At 42.3% G+C, this 16,989-nt stretch overlaps 1 protein-coding gene and 1 non-coding gene across 2 annotated transcripts; both read right to left on the bottom strand.

Annotated features, from left to right (window-relative positions):
- Positions 1-3,154: 3,154 nt before the first annotated feature.
- Positions 3,155-15,103, bottom strand: CFAP418 (cilia and flagella associated protein 418). The gene is made up of 6 exons (XM_072852154.1): positions 14,954-15,103; positions 13,217-13,316; positions 10,826-10,896; positions 10,241-10,306; positions 9,336-9,431; positions 3,155-7,353 (listed from the first exon to the last, which is right to left on the bottom strand). Exons 1-6 carry the CDS (start codon positions 15,091-15,093, stop codon positions 7,194-7,196), a joined length of 633 nt encoding a protein of 210 aa, XP_072708255.1. The 5' UTR covers positions 15,094-15,103; the 3' UTR covers positions 3,155-7,193.
- Positions 15,104-15,327: 224 nt separating this feature from the next.
- On the bottom strand, positions 15,328-15,409 carry TRNAS-AGA (transfer RNA serine (anticodon AGA)). Its single transcript has one exon. It is a non-coding gene; the product is annotated as a tRNA-Ser (tRNA).
- Between the last annotated feature and the right edge of the window lie 1,580 nt (positions 15,410-16,989).

Here is a 16,989-nt window from a genome sequence, read left to right as displayed (position 1 = left end):
TGAATGAGAGCGTAACACACCGTGGTAAGCATTATTTTGGATAACCAGCCCCAGGATATAATCTCTTCTTAAACCCACCCGCCTGCGCAAGATTGTACCCTGATGACATTGACGTGAATGGTCTTCCCAGGAAGGGCCAGGCAGCTATCACAATCTGCTGCAGCAATTTGTACACTTCTTCCTACCAGCATCCTGAGCAGCCCGCTCTGCCTAGATAAGGAGTTTGATGCTAAATTCAACCTTCCTGTCTCTGGTAGCTGCTTCCCCCTTCCTGTGAATGCTGTTTACATCAGGGTGGTCAGGACACGGGCTTCCGAGCACAGTCAGATTGCTGACTATTCCAAAGCTTCTTTGCAATAGCTGAAAGATGTATGCTCACTGTATTTAATTACTATCACATATAGTGCATTGTCTTAGAGTAAGGCCATATTGCTTGCCTTTAAATAGAGATTGAAAAATTCTATGGCTGCTTTATAAATATCCTACCACTGTTCAAGAGCTACTTAACATTTTTTCCCCTCTGTAGACAACCACATTTTTAAATAGATGTACTTAAGGTACTTGGAGCTAGGATATTATGCAGTTGTTTGACCAGTATGAAAATGTCTCCCTCCTCTCTGCCTCCCAGTTCTTTAGTATAAGCTCCGAGGCTGTAAGGGTTTCAGTTTCACTAAACTCTCATGAAAAACTTCAAGATCATTTGCTTATATTTGAATAACAGTTATAAACCACTGGCTAAGAGGATTTTAGCAGCCCTGAATATCTTAGCTCTTATATCTAAACCTAATATCTGACTACAATATCTAAATATAATATCCGACTATCTTAGCTCTTGTATCTAAAACATATCACCAGGAAATAATAGGTTTCAAAATACTGCAGGAAACCCTTCTTACAAATTTTAGCCGAAAAACCCCCAAACCCAAATGAACCACACTCAGCTCCCGTGTTCCACAGCATCCTCATGTGGAAGCGAGCAGGCACCGTCTGAGGATGAAGTTCCTCCGGCACTTTGCTTCCCTATGCAGCTCAGGTTCCTGGGATGGAAGCGGCTGAAGGGCAGTGGATGGGGGGGGGGTTAAGCCCCCTCTTCTGGGCCAGCCCCTGGAATTGCAATCCTAAAAGACTCCTAGAAAGGACACCTCCCATACGAATTTTGTCTTTGCTTTTGGCAATTTTTTGTGGGCATTTGAACTTCTCCCTACAGCATGCTATTTTTGTTTCTTCCACTTAGGTGTGTCTTCTTTAGTTTAGAAGCAAACAGAAAACAATGGCTTCTTTCTTGCCTGAAAAAAAGTTTTCACAAAGCTTTTCTATGTGCAGCCTCTCACAGTGTGCTACTCAGCCTTGCTTGTTCCTGTTTTCTCTACTAAAACTTTTTGGTCAACTATTTATTCTGTTACAGAGAAGTAAGTAAAAAATGAAGTGTTACAGAGATCACTCACCTATGGTGTCACTAGGCTAAATTTAGATGATACGCCCTATTTTACCTGTAAAATAAGCAAACTCTAGTTTCACAGTTTAAGTATGTTTGTGCTTCTAGTTAAAAGCATGTCATCACTTCTACAGAAATAGACACAACTTCACTGGTTATCGGAGATCACATTTACTTCCATCCACTATAAATCTGCTTTGTACATTCACACTTACTGGATTCCCAAAGAACCAGAAGAGCGTTCAAGCTAAAAGAACCAGTCTGTGTGTGTGCGTGCACACGCGTGTGTGTGTGTGTGTGTGTTCACGGGAGGCAGGGTGTTTGCAAACGTGCAGCGGACACAGCTCTTTAAAACTCACTCTTCCCCAAAACCTTATCCAGGGCTCACGGCCGATGAACTGCAGGATGCAGGGCTTTGGACAATTCTCACTGTCATTACTCAGACTGCTCTACAGCATCTCCGGTCTTCCGCATGGCTTTCTGACATAGAAACAACATTTTGGTATTTCTAAATCTTGGCCTTTTACCATTTTCTTTTTAAGATCTTCCATCTTTTCACATCTTGGGCGATGTGCTATATAAATTTTGTATTGGACATTATGACATCCTAAAGTACACAACCTCTACTTGCCAAAACTGCTTAACTTTTTCAGGGAAAATTAATTTGGGCAGGGTGAAAGGTAAATCCTGAAGGCAATTTAGTTCTTCCACTGATGTTGTTAGAGGATAAACATACATACACTGCAGAAGCCTGAAGTATAACACTCCGCAGTGTTGCTCTGCCCTCTGCAGACTAGATCGTATAATCACATCTTAGCCCAAATTACATTTAAAGCACTACAGAATAAAAGTTTTCAATGTGAAATAAACATATATGGACACTACCTTCTAACGGTGCACCGTGACACTGCAAGTTGTAAGTAACGTAAGTAAGTCAGGAGTACTCCTGAGGCAGTGGGTGTTTTCTGCGTGTTGTCACCAAGTCCACACTGCCCACGAAGTCTGGGAAGTAATTACTGCCTGAACAGCACCAACACCTGGAGTCCAAATTCAGAATGGAGTACAGGAAATATTTATGTCTGTTACTCTAATGTACGCCACGCAGCATTTCTTCATGATGGAGAAACAAGATTTGTTGTAGAGCAACTTCTTCTTGGTACTAAGAACAGCTTTCTACAGCAAGATCCAGGGGACAGCAAATGCTGCGATTCCTTGATTGATCTCCCTCTTTGAAGTGACCACTGAGATGCTAGTGACAACCTGCCTTGACTGATACACAAAGGTACCAGCATCCCACTGTGCAAGAAGTTTAGCTATATGCCACCTTCCACAGCAGCTGGCTCCACCTTTTGTTCTAAGTAAACATCCAAGAAATGTGGTAAATGCGTCTACCTTTATGAGTTCTCTACAACTTAATGTGCTCTCCTCATGTTATCTGGTAAAGAATGCTAAAGCTCATTTACTTCTCAGGTATTATTTGCTACATCCCCACTGATGTGAGAAAACACACACAACAGTACTTACTGTTTCTTATGAGCTGGACTACGTTTTTGTGTTAAGGGCATTTCATAACCCTTCTGAGAGAGAAAACATGGTCCTACATCATTTTCACAAGGCTTCTCTTGGATAGGGACAACACAATAGGATTTGCACAACACAGTTCAGATTTGTTCCAACTTTTTGTTTTATTGAAGTGCTGACATTCGAAAAATACTCTCCTCAAAGCACACATGCCAAGTCCCAGGCATCGTATGTGGCCCTCACAAACAGGCAGCACCTGACACTGCTTTACTCCAGCCCCTTCCAGGTTGGCCTGTCTGCAGTTATTGGGTGTCACACAACAGACAAAACTGGTCAGGTCTTCTGCAAAAAGAGCCTGGCAGGAAGGAAAATTTGCCTACACAGCTCCCAGCACAGTCCCTCTCCTACTGTGTGACTACCACATGTGCTGGTTACATGACCCAAAGACTCACATGTCAGGAAACAAGAGAAGTGAGCAGTCTTTCAAGAAGTGGCAGCTTCCAGTGCCTAGCATTTGCAGAATGCCATCAGTACAAAACTGAAATGGGTGTTCAGAAAAACAAAATCTTTATTAAATTTTATACAATGCAGAGCTTGCAATATGTAATGCTATTATGCTTCCGTAAGTTAAATTTTACGGCAGGGCAAGATCCTTAATAATTACTCTTCTGAGCTATATTCAGCATCTGGGTTGGACACCCTCCATAGTTTGCAGGTAAAACAAGTGAGATATAGTTAGAACAGCACATTAAAATTTGATAAAGAAAACCTATCAAAATGTACTATGTACATCAGAACTGGATTCCTATCCAGAAGTACTGCAGGAACACAGATTTAGAAGAGCTGGCATGACATTAAACCACTGACTACATTTCCAAGTGAATGCTTTTGCGTAGATTCTCATTTTGTCATCCTTCATTGCTTTTGTTTTGTTGAGGGATCTGCTGCAGACTAATGCTGCAGGCTAGAAAATTTCCAAGCATATCACCCTAGCAAAATGAAAGTCTCAAGTTTTCGGCTTGCCCATTTCACAAACAGAAATGGTATTATTTCTTCCAAAGCAAAAAACTGGAGGAAAACAATGGTCACATTTATACTTGGCAAAACTGTTCTCCAGTACTTCCGTTTGACAACAGCTGAATGGCATTCTTAAACAAAATTCTTTACATAATCCCTGCAATCTCAGATAACCGACACAGAAGTATCACTTAGGATCTGGGCTACATCTTGAAAACCTTGTGCAATCTTACAATACCTTCATCAAATGAACATCCAAGCCCCAATTTTACTTTTCTTTACTTTCTTTTCATTTGAGGACGTTGGAGTGGTTTGTAACATGTAACTGAAGAAAGCACAGGAAGGGAAATCAAATACCTAATACCACTCCTCTTTCCAACAAAATAATTATATTTAATGACATAGTAACTATTCTCAGATCTAGAAATATGCTAAATTCTGTAATGAAAACCAATACAATAAGCATTATTTCTGCACATGTTTAAAACTTCACTTGGACAAAGAGCTGTCATATCCCACCATTCTAACCAAGGCCAGAAACAAGTAACTACACTTGAATAAACATGATGATTTCAGGGGAATGCACAGGTTTCCACTTACATTTACCAATTAAGATTCTCTTCTAACATTTTCAGTGCTTGGAGTGCAGTCTTAATGGCGTTAGTGATACAATTGCCTGACAACAATCTCTATCCAGAAGGAAAACTCCCTTTCTACAGCTCTCCAGACTAACAGAAGACTGAGGGATGAGATGACCTAGGAGAAATGCTGACTGTTGTTGTGAACAGATATTGGTGTTAATCCCTTTTGCTTCTCCTACACTCTTAGTCCTTTTGTCTCAATTCCTTCCTAGCCTCCACTTTTCAAGAGCTGCAGGCTGTCTTCTTGTCATAAAAATCACTAGAATGGAGGTCCTGAACTTTTGTTTCTGCACGGTTTGCACCACACACTTGGTAGTGCAAACTGTTCCAGAAGGGGTGACTATTTCTGTTGCTTTGTTTAAAACCGGGTACAGGAGACATGCTCCTTTTCCAAGTCACGCAAGAGTTGGTCTTATGAACTGAGATGGGTGTTAGGATTTTCCCTGTTTCCTGCTCACAAGTTTCAAGCCTAACTTGTTCCCTACATTGTGGCACAAGGTCCAGTGCAAATCCAGGCCAAAAGAGCATACTGTGGGGCTACTTGGTCATCAGTTTCAAATGGCCTTGGAACAGGCAAGCCAAGGCAACTTAGCACTTTTTGAAATGCATTCTTCTTCTTCAAGAAGAATGGAAAGTAGGCTGCTTCTTCTCTAGAGCTTGTTCATAAATTACATACTACTGCTGGGTTCTTCTCTTACCATTAGCACCGATGTTCTCTGGGAATGGCAATCGCTCAGGCCCACCTGAAGAAAACCCAGGAGCACTTACTGCTTACAGTCCACACGGGGGCTATCTCTTCACAAAGGACAGAAAAGCAAGCAGACCTCTTCCAGTAGCTGACTGAGCATTTATCAACTGGTCTCTGCGTCTGTCTCCTGAACCTGCAGTTTAAACTCTAGCAGTTGAAACTTCAGCCTGAAACACCAATTGCATAGAAAACAATACACGACCCTAAATATGTCTGTACCATTATGCCAAATAGTACTTCTCCAAAGCCAACTCACCTCTGAACCTACTAGCAAGGCCGCATGTGGCACTGGAACAGGCACTCTAGAGCACTGAAGCACCGCGTACGTAAGCACTGCCAGGCCTCCCAGGCACACTGATGGTCCTCTGCAGGTTCTAAAAAAACACTCACGGAGGGCAGGTGAGCACGATGCAGAGTACATTATACCTCTGGTCACTGCCGGGATCTGCTCTTTCAGAGGGGTACAGACAAAGTGACAGATTCGAGAGGTGACCTCTATAAGAAAGACCATGATTTTGGAAAAGCTCAGAAAAAGAACAGACTGACAATGTACAGATTAGGGCCGTGAGCAAAACTTCGCAAAAAAAGAAATGGCTCTGTATAGCTAGAATTGCACAAAGTAATTAATTTTGAATTTATCTGTACAGTATCACATACTGCATAGCAAAAATACTGACAGACTTCCCATTTTGAGACACTTTTCAATGCAGTAATTACTAGGACTGGTAATCCTTTCCTTCCTCTCTGCCTGCCCAAAACCCAAATCCATCTCCTGTGTTATTTATACATAATGAAAAGAAAGAGCTCATAAACTATAGTGACATTAACTGTAATCAAGACAATTCACCAAGTAACATCATACTGGAAGTAGTTTTACGACGTTATTGGGGGAAGGGAGTGTGTTGAAACGGGACAGTTACACTTCCAGAATATGTAGTATTTTGAAGTGAAGCTGAAGTGAAAGCTAAGTGAAACTGAAAAAAATCCAAATTTGAGTGTCAGTGGGGATACATATTTTCTCACTCTTAAAAGCCTGAGCCTTTTTTTCTCCTGAAAATATTGATAGAAAAGTCATAGACTCTTCAGAATCTCTTTAAAATTGCACAATATTTAACAATTGCACAATAACTTGTTCACCTCTTGCAATCAAGGCTGAAGGGAAGTCCAAGAAATTCACTGTGGTAGAAGTCTTTAGTCAGCAGAAAGTGCTTTGAAGAAAGCAGTAGGAACTGGAAGGAAATTTCCAGCACCTGCAGTTTTTGGCTACTGGTGGGTAAAAGAAAGTGAAGTTTTGGGGTGTGCTGAAACCTTCGAGGTGAGAGCTGATCTCGCAGTAATTTTTTAAGAGATCTACAACCACTTGCTCATTAACAGCTATGAGCAAAGCAGAACAGCAGTATTAATTTCCGTGCAGAAATTCCTACGCTTGTGTGTCATGGCTGCATCCCAACCCACCATTTTGAGTCCAAGATTTTGCAGACATGGGAAATAAGGCTCTCCGCTAGATATGAGGAACAGCCTCAAGGTGCTTTGCCCCATGCCTAAATCTGTTGATTTTATCTTCCTTTCTTTAACACTACTGAGCATGAGTTTAACCTAATTTAGCTTCCAGAAAGCCTCAAAATTGGTTATTTCTTCTAATAATTCAACTCCCCATATTGCTTGCAAGACAGTTAAATTGAAAAAAAGTTTTCACGTTGAAGTCTCGGTGTTATAAACTATTTTTAGATATAAGTATTCAGGTTTCCATCTGTCCTCAGAAAACTGCGTGGGAAACAAACTGAGTTTATGACCTGTTTCCACACAAATAGGTACCACACACAAGAGGACTTCATTCTGCATGTTTACCACAAACCCACCGAAGCTGCTGGTCTGTTTGGATGTCAGTTAATTCATCAATGGATCTCCAGCTGCACTGACAAGCATATGCTCGTGCTCCTTTCTTCTTTATCATCTTCGCTCTTAGTTTGCTGAGCTCAGGCATGTTATTCCTGCCAATCAAGTGAATTCAGTTTAGGATCCTGCACTTTTTTTTTTTAAAGAAAAAAGATTCATGAGGCCATTTCAATTCAGAAAAACTCTTAAGAACATTTCTGAGTACCGCTGTTTTGAATTAATTTAGGGATATGTTTAAATTCTGTTTTGAACACAATCCTTTCCTGAGAGCAGTCTCAGTGTGTGGTTGCTGTATTCTCAGATCAATTGATGTTTTTATAAGCAATGTTCTCTGTTGGGTTTAGAGACCCTGTGTCAGCCTCCAGAGAAAGAGCAGGGAAGAAAACCAGGTAGAGTTAATTCTCATGTTAAGAAATTATCCAAAAATGTATTTATCTTATCAAACTTACTGTAAAAATCCCTATGCAGAATGGGTACAACTACAGAGTTAAACTTTTCATCAGGAACTGTTACTCAGGATGGTTGTTAAAATGACTGAAATGAAACGGCCATCAGAGAGAAGAATGTACATCAAACCACAAATAATTTCTGTGCAAGCATCAACCACAACAAACGAAAAATCAGCATGGCTATTACAAAACCAAGTTGTTTCAAAAAACAAGTGAAAATTTAGCATTTTAACTATCCCTGCTCTCATGAGCTCCTCCTGGCCATCAATTACTGGCTGCTGAATTGCTCAAAAACAACATTAACAAGCCCAGCTAAATAAAGAAAACCCAAAACAAACATCACAGGAAGAATTTTTAGAAAAAGAGGTCAGACACATATTGATGGAGGCAAAATTTTAATCTTCAAGTCTGCTTTTTAAAATTCAGGTTAGTCAAAATAAATAGCTAAATGTCTTTCTAAAGATTACAGACTTTAATCAATGTTACAAGTATCTGATACTAATGGCTTTTATGTCTTTTTAAAAAATTTAATTAATTTCAAGATCTCAGAAGCAGAATAATTTAGACTTTGAGTAAATAAAAGAATCATATTTCCATTTAACCTTTCCAGCTACCAAACTCATCTCAGGAGACAAGTGCAGCACTGTATTTTTAATGCTGCTTTAAATAATGGGAAAATAAGATTTTCATTCAAAGAGAAATACAAATTTTGAAACTGGAAGGAAAATACAGGAAAAACCTAACATGTAATACAAGAAAAATAACGGAAAAGGAAATTATGTATCCATGACTGTTCTACTCCAGCTGTCACACCCCTGGTGGCCAAGCACATATTCTGAACACATCCAATATCTCCATCAGTTAACGGGCACATACAGACACTTTACTAAAATAAGAGGAATTCAAATTCGATGTCTGTATTAGGAGCTTGCCTACGACACTACCCTGCACTAAGTCTTGGCATTAGATACAGTTTTAGAGAAACTGGAAGTAAGAACTCCTTAATTTTAAGTCTTCAAAAAAACCTGAAATAATTAAAGTCAAAGACGTCACAATATAACAAGAAAACAAAAATCCCACCCCTCCATTTAATCAATCCTTGCTTCAAAAGGACATATATATTCTCTTTGGTCTTCCTCACTGGTATGTCTGTTAAGAAATCAAACTATTTGATTTTCACTGAATATGACAACATAATACTTAGTACTGGAAAAAAGAAAATCTGACTTGAAACATTCACAGTCTGTATGATTGAAAGTATGGTGAGAAGTACATGCTGAACAGTCTGCATTTATTTTGTGAGCATCCTGCAATGGCGCACCAGAGGCCAACCCATCACACAGATTATCTGCTTATTTCAGCAGTAAAGGTGCCTTTTGATCCATGAAACTTGAATTATTTTTAAAAGCAGAGAGGGAGAGTGAAGGGGGAAGAAATGGAAAGGCATGAAAACAGATTATGGGAGATGTTCCATCCCTCTCCCTGCAGACTTTCCCATCTGATCACCGAACAGGTTGCACACATGCTCCTTTTTACGTAACACAGGAGTGCTCATGACTTTTCGTCTTTCCTGTTCCTATCAAGCCCCAAAACACAGTAACACAATACCAAACCCACCTCAGACATACCTGAAAAAAAGGTAATCACAGGACTGATCCCAGATGTAGTCATTGAAAAGTGACACACGGAAGTCGCAAGCAGTACAACGTAATTGATCACATGTTCTGGTCAAAAAAGAACAGAAAGCTCCGAGAGCTTATTGCAGTTAGAGAAGCTGCACAGATCATAACGGTTTTAAAGTACAGCGCTCACTCAGAAATACTAGAAGCAAGGTTACCTGTAATCTTAATTTTTTTACATCTCTGGTACATTCATTACGATATGTGTTTTAACTATATGATCATGTATTATTTTTACAGGCTCCTAACCTCACTGAACACAGAAAATAAACTGATATTCTCTTGATATATTCTCTTTGGTCTTCCTCACTGGTATGGCACCTGACCAGCATCCAAATATGCATTAAGTGCATAATTACTTACTACAAAAAAATCCCACATGGAAATGCAATAATGTTCTATAGCATGTTGGGGATAAATCTTTAAAGTACCTCTCCTACTAAATTCAGCTGCAGCTGCAAAGCATTCTGGCTATTTTCAGTTCAGGCTCTGGGATGATTTAAACCAGCCCACTGATTGAAGTGAGATACTCAGCATCACATAGAAAGCTGAAGAGAGGCAGGGAAAAATAACAATACAGCAGCAATTTCCTTAACTACATATTACTGATTTTTGGAGTCTCATTTGCACGCATCTTTCAACTCCTCAAACAAACAAAAGATCTAGTGGTCAGCAACAGAGGACTGGAAGGGACCAGCTGACTTCAACTGCAGTTACAGGCAGCCATATGTTTAGATTAATGTAGGACTGTCCTGTCCAGTTCAAACACAGAACTCGGTACCACCACAGAAACACAGCTGTGAATAAAAATAATGATAAAGCAAGTAGAACTCTTTTTTTTTCACATTTCCTACCTTTTTGAAATATTTGTTCCTATGCCATATGGTGAAGAGCTTCCACCCAGGTACACTGGACAGCATCTACACAGATTTCATTAAAAAATATTAAATTAAAGCAAAACATTTTGGAGAAAGTAGTACAATGCTTCTCCTAGTTTAACAGCATGGTATTTCTAAAATAATATTTATTAAATATAGGCAAAGCATCCAAATGCTGACAAACTACAGAATTTTAAAATTTTCATTACCAAGATGTTCGAAGAAAAACTCTACAACAACTACTCTCTATACCAAATATACATGGGACTATATATTGCAGCATTTGATAAATGTATATGTCCATAAGGCAAAGGAAGCTGTTGTTCAATAGCTTAAATAATTAATAAATTTATAATAAATAATTTTGACCACATGAAAGCACATTAGTAACTCTGCAAAATTATCTGTTCATCTTTGTTTTTCTTTAAAAAGAATGCTTCTCTAAATACTCAGTTTCTTTCTTAGTTAATGCCAACACAGATTAAACAGTAGCAATATTATTAGACTGACAACAAGCTATAATCAAGCTATGTTCAACCAGCCAAAACATTTTTCACTTACCTTTTCCTATGAGCCTGTACAACAGCACTATTGCTTTCAGGTGTGAGACTTGCAGAGTTAGACTTCAATTTCTATTTAAAAAACAATCAAAGAATAAAAGGCAGCATTACAGCAAGGTAACAATATTTTGTTTTACTTAATAAGCAGGAGCCAGAAGATCTTAGTCACAGAAGAAGGGGACTAAGAATTTTGGAATTTTCTTGCTCAGGTTTCTGCGAGGCTCTTTGAGACAAAAGCTGCTGAAGTAACAGATAAATGAGGAGCGAGGCTTCTCTTCCCATACTGAATTCCTAGCTCTGCCTGAAGGAATTCAACACCACAGGATCACTTTGACTTTACGATCAAGACTTAGTATTTCATGCCCTCTTTTTAATAATTTTGCTTTTAAAAACAGTTTTAATTTAGGAACCTTCTCCCTCAATGTTTTTGAGCTTTTGTTTTACTGCAAACACATCAGACTTAAAAGTTTGAAAAGTTTATCATTTGCTGCACATAAAACAGTTTATTTGAATTCTAGAATACTAGAATTCTAGATCCTAAATGGGAATTCCTAGGGATATAAAATGATAAAATTATACAAATTTACTGACATAATTCACTCTCACTCAGACATACATATTGTGGTATACAAGCGTTTTTTGTTGGTTCAGATTTAGCCACTCTGTAAGAAATCAAAGACAAACAAAGCAAAACCAACATCACTCATGAAAATAAGAGAATCTCCACAGGGGGTTATGAAGTATAAATAACACAATTTTCTACTGATGATACCTAAATGAACATCTATTTTCAATGTCTTCTATTACTCTGACTGTCTGCGGCTTCATCTCCATCTCCTGCTGTCAAACAACAGAAGTCATTTGCAGATGATACAAAATGGGGAGCAGTGGTTGGTATGCCAGATGACTGCACTGCCATTCAGAGGGACCTCAACAGACTGCAGAACTGGGCTGAGAGGAATCTCTTGAAGTTCAACTAAGGGGAAATGCAAACTCCCGCCCCCGGGGAGGAATAACCATCACACACCAGAACACAGTGTCAGCTGACCAGCTGGAAAGCAGCTTTGCAGAGAAGGCTGTGGGAAATGTAATCGATGATAAGTTGACCATGAGACAGCAGTGTGTCCTTGCAGCACAGAAGGCCAACAGCATCGTGGGCTACATTAGGAGGGACATTGCCAGCAGGTCAAGGGAGGCGATCCCTCCTCTCTAGTCAGCACTGGTGAGACAGAATCACAGAATCATTTAAGTTGGAAGGGAACTCTTGAGATTACCTAGGCCAACCCTCCTGCTCAAAGCAGGGTCAGCTTCAGCAGCTTGCCCAGGACTGTGTCCAGTTGGGTTTTGAAAATCTCCACAGATGGAGACTCCACAACCTCTTTGGGCAGCCTGTCCCAGTGTTTGACCACCCTCACAGTAAAAAAAGTGTTTTCCTGTGTACAGATGGAATTTCATGTGTTTCAGTTTGTGCCCATCGCCTCTTGTCCTGTCACTGGGCACTACAGAGGAGAGTCTGGCCTCTTTACTCCACCCATCAGGTATTTACACACATTGATAAGATCCCCCTGGAACCTTCTCGTCTCCAGGCTGAACAGTCCCAGCTCTCTCAGCCTCTCCTCATATGAAAGATACTCCAGTCTCTTAATCATCTCCATGGCCCTTTGCTGGAGGCTCTCCAGTAGCTCCATCTCTCTTTTGTACTGGGGAGCCCAGAACTGGACACAGTACTGCAGATATGGCCTCATAGACATGTCTGGAGTGCTGTGCCCCGTACAAACGAGACATGGACATAATGGTGGTTAAGGACTTAGACCATCTGACATACAGGTAGAGGCTAAGAGAGCTGGAATTGTTTAGCCTGGAGAAGACAATAGTCAGGAGAATCTTATCAATGTATAAAAATACAGGACAGGGAAGAATAAAGAAGACGTAGCCAGACTCTTCTCAGTGGGGCCCACTCACAGGAGGAGAGGCAATGGGCACAAATTGAAACACAAGAAATTCCAGTTAAACATATGAAAAAACTTCTTTAATTCCTGTGAGGGTGGTCAAACACTGGAACAGGTTACTTAGAGAGGCTATAGAGTCTCCATCCTTGGAGATATTCAAAAACCGCCGGGACACGGTCCTGGGCAACCAGCTCTAGGTGGCCCTGCTTGAGCAGGTGGACCAGATGACCTCCAGAGGTCCCTTCCAACCTCAACCATGCCATGATTCTGTGATATTTGACACTACTATAGGATTGTTGCATTCTCCTTTCTGCTTTATTTTCCAAGTTTATCCTACAGCTTGTTTTAGTTCATTTTTTGCTTTAAAACAGTTTTAGTTTATGATGCTTTTCTTTCCATTGCTGAACCTCATCCGTTCTGCATTTCTCCAGACTCCTACTCACCAGAGGTGTTTTGGCAAAGCTGCTGTCATTACAGATTTCATCAATAATGTTGTCTATATCTTCTTCACTGCTGCCAGCACTCATTAACAGTTTAGCTGATCTGAAAAACAAACAAATCACCCTTCATTTTGTCGCAGTTCTAAGCAGTAGAATTTTGCCGCAGTTCTAAGAAGTAGTTCTAAGCAGTAGTGTCGCAGTTCTAGAGCAGTTCTAAGAATTGTAAATTAAAATATAAAATTAGTGACAGCCTTTTTCCTCTAATATTTCTGTAGTAACTAAAGTAGGCCATCCAAATCATGACTGGACAGATGTAACCTGCGGGATGACGCCTTTCAGTCCCTGTTGAACTGTCCCATCATAGGTCTTATTTTTGCTTGCTTCTTTTATTTCCAACCACTTCCAACCCTGAATAAAACTATGATAATATAACCCATGCTGCACTTACTGAGCAACAAATTGGACAGCCCTGATTTTTCACATTAATCTTCAGCAGCAGGAATATAAAAAGGTCAGAGGGAGTTCTCTCCCCATGCTATACAACTGCAGGGGTTCTGAAGGAATTCCTGCTGAATTGTACGCATTTAGAGAGACCACCTGCACTTTGCTTTCACTCAAGTGAGGAGTCTTGTCACTCAAGTCTGCTGTTTGCTAGCTCTTTGTCAAATAAAGGGAGGCCTGTAGTACTGCTGCATCAACCAATCAAGAACAAATCTACTCCTGAGAAAGAAGAAAACTCTATGATTTTGTAAAATATTGTAATTAGATTGACTAAATTTAGGTGCTCATCTGACCATTATGCAAACAATGGGGAACTCCAGTAATGTGGCCAAAGGTAGTGGGCTTGTTGGTCTTGTATTAGTCATTTGGCTCTTCAAGATCCTTGCCTGTGACTCTTGGCATCTTGGGTAAGCACTCAGCAGCCCACCTGTGGAGGCATCTGGCCAAGCCCCTCTGGTGCACAGACCTTCTAACCAGAGTCTGAGACACCAGCAAGGGCTAGGATGGAAACCTAAGGGCAAGCAAAGACACCTGTGAGGGCCAGGATGGAAACCTGAGGGCAGGCAAAGACACTTGTGAGGGCTGGGACGGAAACCTGAGGGCAGGCAGCGGTGTGGCAGACCGCAGTACTGTCAGCAGTGACCCTGTCACGACTGAAACTGTCGGTATTCAGACTGTCATTTTGAAAATTGTGAAATTTGAGGTGGATACATGGAAGTGTAGAGTGTAAGTTACATGCTTACTGTAGAAGATACGGTTAACAGAAAAAGTATGAACAGAATGCATAAATGACCAAAGTATCAAGAGAATAAAACGTTTGATAATGTTATTGCTAAAGTTCTTCCTGCTCTGAATCACAAGATTTATAGATATTTTATATCTATCACGAGGTCAGTTACAGAGCTAAGTAATCCCTGATCCTAACTCACAAGCAAATAAGTGCAGCTTTAAACGCCATATTTAATCCGAGGTTAGGATACTCCCAAGAGACAAAGACTATCTGAAGTAACTCAGCTCGCTGGCACACGTCTTTTGTGTTTAAAAATAAGGACGACAGGGGATATCCGTTGACCGCCGGCCAGCGTTTCGGTTCCCGAACCCCAGTATCTTCCGTTCCTGAGGGGTGTCGCCGGACGCCGACGCCCTCTGCCCCACAGGGCGGGCTGCGCGCCAGCCCAGCGGCCGCCCGCTCGGCGGGGAGGTGCCCGAGGGCGCCGGGACCTACGCAGCACCGCTAACCTGCCCTCCTTCGCCTTCGCCGCCGCCCTCTCCTCCGCCTCGCCGTCGGCGTGCCGGTGGTCGCCCGCCGCCCCCCGCCCCGGCAGGCGGTAGAGCCGCCTCTCCACTTCATCCAGTAATCGGTCCAAGTCGTCCGCCATCTTGCCGCCGCCAGCGGTTGCCAAGGCGGCCGGCACCGCCCGGCGCCGGCAGGGGCGGAGTCTCCGCGCCCGGCGGGGTTTGGGGATGCCTGTGGGGCGCCTGTGGAGCTCGTCCGCAGCCGCGCACCCCGCCCGCCCCGCCTGCTGCCCCGCCACCCCGCGACCCCCGGGAGACGGGAGTGAAAGGAAAGGAAAAAAATTTGAAAAAACACCACCGCACCGTTACTCTGCGGCCGTAGTCGGCAGGATTCGAACCTGCGCGGGGAGACCCCAATGGATTTCTAGTCCATCGCCTTAACCACTCGGCCACGACTACGCATGCTAAAAGCCTTTTCCCCGCCGGACTAGCTCTAATCAGCCGGGCTGCCGCTGCGCCGCGCCGAACCGAGCCGGGCTGGGCCGCTCTGCCTCTGCTGGCCGCCTCACGAAGGGGCCGCAGGGCCACGGCCAGGCCGCCCTCAGGAACGTTTTTAGGGAAACGTTACCTGATACATCTGTGAGGATTATGGTTTGGTATTTAGGGCATGTATCCTCATGGGGTGGAGTGAAAGACATAAAGTAGAGTTTATGCTTAATGTATTTGTAATATAGTTCAGTATGCTGTATATCGGTCTGTTTAGAGCAAAAAGAAATGGTTACACTTTGCTGAGTCCTGCGGGAGAAGCCTATTTTTTTTGCGTAGATTAGCAATACTTGTTGAGAAAATGGCCCTAGCCCCCTTAAAAACAGGTACGCTCCCAAGCAGGTGTCCCCTACAGCATTTGGGGAACTCGGGGCAGCTCTGGCACCGACTGGGACACACTGGTGGTACTGGGCTGGGGGGGTGGCCGGTTCCAGCCAGTTCTGGCCGGTTTTAGCTGAGGCGCTGAGGGAAGCAGCTGCAGCCCTGCAAGGCCTCCCGCCTGGCTGTGGGGTTTCTGGGGCTTCGTGCAGTAGTACTACAGGCCTCCCTTTCCTTGACAAACAGACAACTTAAGCAAGCGGGATTTTTTTTTTTGGTGCTTTATTTAGCATTTTTGAGGAAAGTCCCATAGAACAGGGTCTCGCCTATTGCCGTGTTAATAAATCCAGACAAACATAAGGGGTGTCAGTCACCGGTCTTCCAATGTGTGCTTCCGGCCCCCTCTGTCTTCAGAGACAAGCAGAAGGTCAAATGTCTCGAGGTGGGCGCACCGCCAGCTTTGTCAATGCCAACGCTTCGAGACAAACGATGGAGGTGAATGCTGTATATTATTATATTTGATTAGAAACCCAAGGAAGAGAGAGAGAGGGAGATGGAGAGAGGGGGAGAGAGGAGAGAGAGGTCCTGTTAAGCAAAACAAAGCATTGCTGTCTCCTCAGGTCAGCTGACGGAAAAGAAAAAAAGCTGACTCGGTGCTCGTGTCCCCCCCGCCCCGTTGCCAAGACCGTTCAAAATTTGTCAGCCCGTGATGAAGTGGGGGCTGCAGTCCTTAACAGCTCCAAGCAAAGCCTCTCGGTTACAAGGTGTTTTACAATTCTCCTGGTATTCCAAGTAATGAGTTGCAAGCCCTGTTTGAATTCCCTTGTACTTAAGCTTTTATTTCATCGTTCCATTTTCCTCCCCACGCATCTCAGGGCTTCGTTAATACCCCAGCCCGTACCATGGCAGTGCTGCTGGGGGAGATGTGTTGGGTAGAACAGTTGTGAGCCTTCCCTGGGTTGATGTGATGGAAGAAACTAAATAGTGTTGATGCTGCTCCAGCTCTTTTAAGTGGTCCCTTGGTCAGGACTCGGTGTCGTGTAGGTAAATTCAATCCAGAAGAAGTGGATTTTTTTGTGGAATTTTTACATTCATCTCTTGCAGCTGTGGAGAGTTTAAACTAATCACAATTCTCCCCAGTATGCTATCATCTCTGTAATTTGAAAAAGGATCAG

Source organism: Ciconia boyciana, chromosome 2 (assembly GCF_034638445.1).
Source record: "Ciconia boyciana chromosome 2, ASM3463844v1, whole genome shotgun sequence".
NCBI lineage: Eukaryota > Metazoa > Chordata > Aves > Ciconiiformes > Ciconiidae > Ciconia > Ciconia boyciana.
The sequence above is the reverse complement of the archived record's forward strand: the minus strand, read 5'-3'. Positions and strand labels throughout refer to the sequence as shown.

Coding starts and splice junctions, on each gene's coding strand:
- CFAP418 (XM_072852154.1), bottom strand. CDS start 15,093: ATGGCGGACGACTTGGACCGATTACTGGATGAAGTGGAGAGGCGGCTC. Junction 10,307..10,825: donor GTACAGGCTCATAGGAAAAG/GTAAGTGAAAAA, acceptor AAATCTGTGTAG/ATGCTGTCCAGTGTACCTGG. Junction 7,354..9,335: donor TGTGATTACCTTTTTTTCAG/GTATGTCTGAGG, acceptor CTTGATTGGCAG/GAATAACATGCCTGAGCTCA.